The following is a 9273-nucleotide window of genomic DNA, read 5'->3' as shown; positions in this document are numbered from 1 at the left end:
GAATTTCTAGAGCTTTTTCGTGAAACTCTATAGCTTTGTCGTACTTTCCAGTATCATAATACACCATACCAAGATTGTTTAAAGACGCAGCAACATCAACATGATTTAGACCTAACGATTGTTTTCGAATTTCTAGAGCTTTTTCGTGAACGTCTTTAGCTTCATCGTACTTTCCAGTTTTTTCAAAGACCAAACCAAGATTGTGTAAAGATTCAGCGACATCAATATCATTTGGACCTAACGATTGTTTACGAATTTCTAGAGCTTTTTCGTGAAACTCTATAGCTTTGTCGTACTTTCCAGTATCATAATACACCATACCAAGATTGTTTAAAGACGCAGCAACATCAACATGATTTAGACCTAACGATTGTTTTCTAATTTCTAGAGCTTTTTCGTGAACGTCTTTAGCTTCGTCGTACTTTCCAGTTTTTTCAAAGACCATACCAAGATTGTGTAAAGACGAAGCCACATCAACATGATTTGGACCTAACGATTGTTCTCGAATTTCCAGAGCTTTTTCGTGAACCTCTTTAGCTTCGACGTACTTTCCAGTTTTTTCAAAGACCAAACCAAGATTGTTTAAAGAAACAGCAACATCAACATGATTTTGACCTAACAATTGTTTTCGAATTTCTAGAGCCTTTTCGTAAAACTTTATAGCTTTGTCGTAGTTTTCAGTAATAAAATTTACATTACCAAGATTGATTAAAGAATCAGCAACATCAACATGATTTGGACCTAACGATTGTTTTCTAATTTCTAGAGCTTTTTCGTGAACCTCTATAGCTTTGCCGTAGTTTCCAGTTTTTTCAAGCACCAAACCAAGATTGTTTAAAGAAACAGCAAGATTAAAATGATTTGGACCTAACGATTGTTTTCGAATTTCTAGAGCTTTTTCGTAAAACTTTATAGCTTTGTCGTACTTTTCAGTATTATAATACACATTACCAAGATTGAATAAAGAATCAGCAACATCAACATGATTTGGACCTAACGATTGTTTTCGAATTTCTAGAGTTTTATCGTGAACCTCTTTAGCTCTCTCGTAGTTTCCAGTTTTTTCAAGCACCAATCCAAGATTGCTTAAAGAAACAGCAAGATCAACATGACTTGGACCTAACGATTGTTTTCGAATTTCTAGAGCTTTTTCGTAAAACTTTATAGCTTTGTCGTACTTTTCAGTATTATAATACACATTACCAAGATTGATTAAAGAATCAGCAACATCAACATGATTTGGACCTAACGATTGTTTTCGAATTTCTAGAGCTTTTTCGTAAAACTTTATAGCTTTGTCGTACTTTTCAGTATTATAATACACATTACCAAGATTGATTAAAGAATCAGCAACATCAACATGATTTGGACCTAACGATTGTTTTCGAATTTCTAGAGCTTTTTCGTGAACCTCTTCAGCTTTGTCGTAGTTTCCAGTTTTTTCAAGCACATTACCAAGATTGTTTAAAGACAGAGCGACATCAACATGATTTGGACCTAACGATTGTTTTCGAATTTCTAGAGCTTTTTCGTGAACCTCTATAGCTTTGTCGTAGTTTCCAGTTTTTTTCAGCACCAAACCAAGATTGTTTAAAGAAACAGCAAGATCAACATGATTTGGACCTAACGGTTGTTTTCGAATTTCTAGAGCTTTTTCGTAAAACTTTTTAGCTTTGTCGTAGCTTTCAGTATTATAGTACACATTACCAAGATTGATTAAAGAATCAGCAACATCAACATGATTTGGACCTAACGATTGTTTTCGAATTTCTAGAGCTTTTTCGTGAACCTCTATAGCTTTGTCGTAGTTTTCAGTTACATAAAATACATCACCAAGATTGTTTAAAGACAGAGCAACATCAAAGTGATTTGGACCTAACGATTGTTTTCGAATTTCAAGAGCTTTTCCGTGAAACTCTTCAGCTTTGTCGTAGTTTCCAATTTCATAAAACACCAAACCAAGATTGTTTAAAGTCTGAGCAACAGCGACATGATTTGGACCTAACGATTGTTTTCGAATTTCTAGAGCTTTTTCGTGAACCTCTATAGCTTTTTCGTAGTTTTCAGTTACATAAAATACATCACCAAGATTGTTTAAAGACTGAGCAACATCAAAGTGATTTGGACCTAACGATTGTTTTCGAATTTCTAGAGCTTTTTCGTGAACCTCTATAGCTTTGTCGTAGTTTCCAGTTTTTTCAAACACCAAACCAAGATTGTTTAAAGAATCAGCAACATCAACATGGTTTGGACCTAACAATTGTTTTCGAATTTCTAAAGTTTTTTCGTAAACCTCTTTAGCTTTGTCGTAGTTTCCAGTTTTTTCAAGCACCAAACCAAGATTGTTTAAAGAAACAACAAGATCAACCTGATTTGGACCTAACGATTGTTTTCGAATTTCTATAGCTTTTTCGTGAACCTCTATAGCTTTGTCGTAGTTTCCAGTTTTTTCCAGCACCAAACCAAGATTGTTTAAAGATACAGCAAGATCAATGTGATTTGCACCTAACGATTGTTTTTGAATTTCTAGAGCTTTTTCGTGAGCCTCTTTAGCCTTGTCGTAGTTTCCAGTTTCATAAAACACATTACCAAGATTGTTTAAAGACTGAGCGACATCAACATGATTTGGATATAAGGAATGTTTTCGAATTTCTAGAGCTTTCTCGTGAACCTCTTTCGCTTTGTAGTAGTTTCTAATTTTATAAAACACCAAACCAAGATAGTTTAAAGACTGAGCAACAGCGACATGATTTGGACCTAACGATTGTTTTCGAATTTCTAGAGCTTTTTCGTGAACCTCTATAGCTTTGTCGTAGTTTCCAGTGTTTTCAAACACCAAACTAAGATTGTTTAATGAAACAGCAACATCAACATGATTTGGACCTAATGATTGTTTTCGAATTTCTAGAGCTTTTTCGTGAACCTCTTTCGCTTTGTCGTAGTTTCTAGTTTTATAAAACACCAAACCAAGATTGTTTAAAGACTGAGCAACAGCGACATGATTTGGACCTAACGATTGTTTTCGAATTTCTAGAGCTTTTTCGTGAACCTCTATAGCTTTGTCGTAGTTTCCAGTTTTTTCAAACACCAAACCAAGATTGTTTAAAGACTGAGCAACAGCGACATGATTTGGACCTAACGATTGTTTTTGAATTTCTAGAGCTTTTTCGTGAACCTCTATAGCTTTGTCGTAGTTTCCAGTTTTTTCAAACACCAAACCAAGATTATTTAAAGAATCAGCAACATCAACATGATTTGGACCTAACAATTGTTTTCGAATTTCTAAAGTTTTATCGTGAACATTTTTAGCTTTGTCGTAGTTTCCAGTTTTTTCAAGCACCAAAGCAAGATTGTTTAAAGAAACAACAAGATCAACATGCTTTGGACCTAACGATTGTTTTCGAATTTCAAGAGCTGTCTGGTAAAAATTTATAGCTTTGTCGTAGTTTCCAGTATTATAATACACATTACCAAGATTGATTAAAGAATCAGCAACATCAAAATGATTTGGACCTAACAATTGTTTTCGTATTTCTAGAACTTTTCCGTAAGCCTCTTTAGCTTTGTCGTTATTTCCAATTTTATAAAACACTAAACCAAGTTTGTTAAAAGAATCAGCAACATCAACATGATTTGGACCTAACGATTGTTTTCTAATTTCTAGACTTTTTTCGTAAACCTCTATAGCTTTGTCGTAGTTTCCTGTTTTTTCATGCACCAAACCAAGATTGTTTAAAGGAACAGTAAGATCAACATGATTTGGACCTAACGATTGTTTTCGAATTTCTAGAGCTTTTTTGTAAAACTTTATAGCTTTGTCGTAGTTTCCAGTATTATAATACACATTACCAAGATTGATTAAACAATCAGCAACATCAACATGACTTGGACCTAACGATTGTTTTTGAATTTCTAGAGCTCTTCCGTGAACCTTTTCAGCTTTGTCGTAGTTTCTAATTTTATAAAAAATTAAACCAAGATTGTTTAAAGACCGAGCAACAGCGACATGATTTGGACCTAACGATTGTTTTAGAATTTCTAGAGCTTTCTCGTGGACCTCTATAGCTTTGTCGTAGTTTCCAGTTTTTTCAAACACCAAACCAAGATTGTTTAAAGAAACAGCAACATCAACATGACTTGGACCTAATGATTGTTTTCGAATTTCTTGGGCTTTTTCGTGAACCTCTTTAGCTTTGTCGTAGTTTCCAATTTTATAAAACACCAAACCAAGATTGTTTAAAGACTGAGCAACAGCGACATGACATGGACCTAACGATTGTTTTCGAATTTCTAGAGCTTTTTCGTTAACCTCTATAGCTTTGTCGTAAATTCCAGCTTTTTCAAACACCAAACCAAGATTGTTTAAAGAAACAGCAACATCAACATGATTTGGACCCAACAATTGTTTTCGAATTTCTAGAGCTTTTTCGTGAAACTCTATAGCTTTGTCGTAGTTTACAGTTTCATAAAACACATCACCAAGATTGTTTAAAGACTGAGCGACATCAACATGATTTGGATCTAACGATTGTTTTCGAATTTCTAGAGCTTTTTCGTAAAAATTTAAAGCTTTGTCGTAGTTTCCAGTATTATAATACACATTACCAAGATTGTTTAAAGACTGAGCAACAGCGACATGATTTGGACCTAACGATTGTTTTCGAATTTCTAGAGCTTTTTCGTGGACCTCTATAGCTTTGTCGTAGTTTCCAGTTTTGTCAAGCACCAAACCAAGATTGTTTAAAGAATCAGCATTATCAACATGATTTGGACCTAACGATTGTTTTCGAATTTCTAGAGCTTTTTCGTAAAACTTTATAGCTTTGTCGTAGTTTTCAGCATTATAATTCACATTACCAAGATTGATTAAAGAATCAGCAACATCAACATGATTTGGACCTAACGATTGTTTTCGAATTTCTAGAGCTTTTTCGTGAACCTCTTCAGCTTTGTCGTAGTTTCCAATTTTTTCAAGCACATTACCAAGATTGTTTAAAGACAGAGCGACATCAACATGATTTGGACCTAACGATTGTTTTCGAATTTCTAGAGCTTTTCCGTGAACCACTTTAGCTTTGTCGTTATTTCCAATTTTATAAAACACCAAACCAAGATTGTTTAAAGAATCAGCAACATCAACATGATTTGGACCTAACGATTGTTTTCGAATTTCTAGAGCTTTTTCGTGAACCTCTATAGCTTTGTCGTAGTTTCCAATTTTTTTCATCACATTACCAAGATTGTTTAAAGAAACAGCAAGATCAACATGATTTGGACCTAACGATTGTTTTCGAATTTCTAGAGCTTTTTCGTAAAACTTTTTAGCTTTGTCGTAGATTTCAGTATTATAGTACACATTACCAAGATTGATTAAAGAATCAGCAACATCAACATGATTTGGACCTAACGATTGTTTTCGAATTTCTAGAGCTTTTTCGTGAACCTCTATAGCTTTTTCGTAGTTTTCAGTTACATAAAATACATCACCAAGATTGTTTAAAGACTGAGCAACATCAAAGTGATTTGGACCTAACGATTGTTTTCGAATTTCAAGAGCTTTTCCGTGAAATTCTTCAGCTTTGTCGTAGTTTCCAATTTTATAAAGCACCAAACCAAGATTGTTTAAAGTCTGAGCAACAGCGACATGATTTGGACCTAACGATTGTTTTCGAATTTCTAGAGCTTTTTCGTGAACCTTTATAGCTTTGTCGTAGTTTTCAGTTTTTTCAAACACCAAACCAAGGTTGTTTAAAGAATCAGCAACATCAACATGGTTTGGACCTAACGATTGTTTTCGAATTTCTAGAGCTTTTCCGTGAACCTCTTTAGCTTTTTCGTAGTTTCCAGTTTCATAAAACACGTCACCAAGATTGTTTAAAGACGTAGCGACATCAACATGATTTGGACCGAACGATTGTTTTTGAATTTCCAGAGCTTTTTCGTAAAACTCTATAGCTTTTTCGTAATTTCCACTTTTATAAAACAAATTACCAAGATTGTTCAAAGACTGAGTATCATCAGCATAATTTGGACCTGACGATTGGACTTGACTTTCCATATCTTTTTTGTGAAACTCTATAGCTTTTTCATAATTTTCAGATTGCCTAACTTGTATTATTTAATGCGATGAATTTGCACATATCAACTTTAGCGTCAACAACTTAGCATCGACGGAAGACACTTGCAACGTCACAAAGATAAGCAAAATTCTTTAGCTCCATTTAAAATGTGGACTTACTAAATTGAACAAGCAATACTATAGTTTATGACAAAGATAAACACACTTGTTGATTAATATTTCTACTTCTAAAACGACTTAAATATCTAAACTATTCAATGATGACATGCATGAGTCCATTTGCGATTTTAAAGTAAATGTACTTCGTGGTGAGTCATAAATAATTAAATATACTTTAAAAAAAGCCTTACCTTCTTTAAGATGACAGTGATTTGTTTTTGGTAAGCATATTGTTCTTGTTTGGAATTGTAACTTTGTTTGATTTATCTACAATTACAGAATTTACAAGCTTCCATAGGTCACATTTATACGTCGTAATCGTGCATGAAAATTTTTTGTTTTTTGTCTTACAAAGCCTCTACTGGTTAACGGCGTGTAGCACTGAACAGTTGAACTTTTAGAAAGATTTAAAGTTCTGACAACTTAAGCATCATATATTCTTCCTTCGAGTCGATATGTGGAAAATTATTTTATGCTACGGAAGTTAAAACATCTTAAAGGGGTTATATCACGAATTTTAGCCCCCCTTTTTTATTAGCTTAATTGAAAATTTGGATTATTTGAAGAACTATGACATGTCGCTGGACTTAAACAGATAAATATAAGTTCCTTAATTTTGGCTCCAAAGTCGGGTACTTTTTGCGAATTTTTTACGACGCCATATTGATACTTGTGACGTAGATAGTTGAACACGTCTGTTTCCGTCAATATAATATTATATTATAGGAGGTGATTTTGTTGTCGTTTTTCTTGTGTTAAAAACAAATAATGACAGTATTTTCAATAAAATATTAAAAAACAAGTTGTCCGGAAAGTATGGCTTCAAATCAGTGCTCAGATAATTCGAATTCGATGTCTGAATGCGTATCTGATTCGAGCTCGGAATCCGTGGGTTATGTCGAGCATTTAAACGACTTCGCATATGACGATGAACCGCTCGCAGGAGATGGTGATGAAGTGCATACTCCAGATGATCCCGATGGAATTCTCCCTGCGACCTTAGAACAACGAAGTGATGACGTAAGTCCACTCGGTGAATGGTAAGTTGTTGTTTTCTCCTGTTTGTAATATACATAAAGTTACTTTATAAACCACAATGCTCCCACGTTTCAGGTGTAATTGTCAATGCTGTCATACCGATTTGTTAGAAGGCGCATTAGAGTACAGATGCTATAAGGAAATAGGACCAGCTTTGCAGAAAATGACATTCGATGGCAGCATTGAGAAAATATCATGCATAACACAGCATGCCAAATTTGGGCCTTTAGTTCATGAGGCTGTCCTTGAAAACGTCGGGCCACTATTGAGAGATAGGAATGGACGTGCTTATCGCCGCCAAGCATCACAATCATTAAATATGTAAGATTGTAAATTGTATGAGAAAGAATGTTATCATCAACATTGTTTCATCAACAATAATTAGTCCAACCTTTTTATTTACTTCAGGTACTTGAGAGCTGTGGCATACAGATGGTTGATGCGATGGTTTTGTGGGTCTATGGGATGGGAGAGTACTCGGCCTTTACCTGCCTGTGTTTACCACTTTATTCGGAAAGCATATCCAAGTGGTAACACAAAAGGTTACATACCTTCAGAGGGGCGATGATGGAAAGGTCTTTTAACTTGTGCACTGTAGAGACTGTTGGCCTTCTTTGCTGAGTTTAGAATGGTCAGGAAATATGCCTAGATGAAAACCAAATAGGAGATACATGGATGCACTATACGGTAAAGAAAATCTTTTCTTCAATGTCAGTCTGGGAAAAAAAAAAGAAAAATTATATGGAATTAAATCATAGCATAAATGTAAAAATGGAAAATAGCAAGCCACATGAACTTATCTTATAAGGTCTTCACACTTGAGTGCACTGCATCCACAAAGGGCATGTTGAGCATTAAACTACAATAAAAAAAATTATTCATGAAAATTAATTAGTTGCACAATCGAGTGAGATAGTCATCTTCAATCTGACAAGTATACATACCATTCAATGTTATATTAATACTGTAATCATCAGGAAAGGTGTGTATATCAGTGCCCAGATAGGGAGGCTAGAGGGTACTATCACTTTTCTGTAACACGATTAAGAAAATTCATTATTATGAAATACAACAGAGATCTAATTCTTTATAAGATAAAATACCTGACTGTATTACTTGTGGTATCTTCATCTAAATCTTCACTCTGACTAGACTCTTCGAAAGAGGAGTAGTCCATGTATGATTCTTCTTCGAAAAGCTCTTCAGCACTCCCCTGCATTTCATCGTCTATATCAATGCTGGTAACCACGAATGTATTACGATTTTCCCTGATTTCACGTCGATATTCATTTTGCAACTTCTGGGCCTTTTTCTTCAAAGATGCTTTTGTCTTTTTATACCAGCTTAAAGTCTTTTGTAAAGATGTAAGTTTTTTCTTAAGACGATGGCACGATTTACATGGAGACTGGGATTCACAAATATCTTCACCAACTGCATGTAGTTCTTCTTCAAATGGCGAATCGTTTGCTTCCCCAGTGCATACTTCAACATGCTCAGCTCCATCACTAGTAGATGGTACTTCCTCATCGAGAGAACATGTTTCCTTCAGCGATGGCTTATGGAGAGTATGTCGAATAATCTACAAAACATATATCGAATTTACATATGACAAAAGAAAAATTAACATAAACAAGCGTAAACTTACTTGTCTGCGCTTTCGATCGGTTATTTCGTCCTGTAATGGTTCAGGAATCCCAGCCACGTCAATGGTTGGGATAGCATCTTTCTTCAACCTTCTTTTGAGCTTGACTTGCACGCTCAAATTAAGGTCAAAACAAGAATCTTCAAAATGCGCAGAACACAGACAGAAGGTAGAGGAAGCCTCAAAACCCGGTCTATGTTTACGCACAAAATTTACCCATTTTCTATGTCTTTGCGGCTCTGTTTCTTTATTAGGAAACAGATGCATCGACATTCCTTCTGTTTTTGAATCATTGGCGCAACTAATTTGATTAGGTCCGCCAGCAACACAGCGTTTTCCTCCGCGTTTCTTATTA

At 34.8% G+C, this 9273-nt stretch overlaps 1 protein-coding gene and 1 long non-coding RNA gene across 2 annotated transcripts; both read right to left on the bottom strand.

Annotated features, from left to right (window-relative positions):
- Nucleotides 1–7: 7 nt before the first annotated feature.
- Nucleotides 8–5767, bottom strand: LOC124448990 (nephrocystin-3-like; the record flags this gene model as incomplete). The annotated part of the gene is made up of 5 exons (XM_046999934.1): nucleotides 8–111; nucleotides 238–580; nucleotides 4133–4573; nucleotides 5294–5371; nucleotides 5678–5767. Coding segments are annotated over 5 exons (1056 nt in total), but the record flags the coding sequence as incomplete, so codon positions are not given.
- Nucleotides 5768–7423: 1656 nt separating this feature from the next.
- On the bottom strand, nucleotides 7424–8306 carry LOC124447813. Its single transcript, XR_006948835.1, has 3 exons — nucleotides 8221–8306; nucleotides 7668–8135; nucleotides 7424–7538 (listed from the first exon to the last, which is right to left on the bottom strand). It is a non-coding gene; the product is annotated as an uncharacterized LOC124447813 (long non-coding RNA).
- Between the last annotated feature and the right edge of the window lie 967 nt (nucleotides 8307–9273).

This window comes from Xenia sp. Carnegie-2017, unplaced genomic scaffold, assembly GCF_021976095.1.
Source record: "Xenia sp. Carnegie-2017 unplaced genomic scaffold, XeniaSp_v1 HiC_scaffold_23, whole genome shotgun sequence".
NCBI lineage: Eukaryota > Metazoa > Cnidaria > Anthozoa > Malacalcyonacea > Xeniidae > Xenia > Xenia sp. Carnegie-2017.
This window is presented reverse-complemented; position numbering and strand designations above follow the sequence as displayed.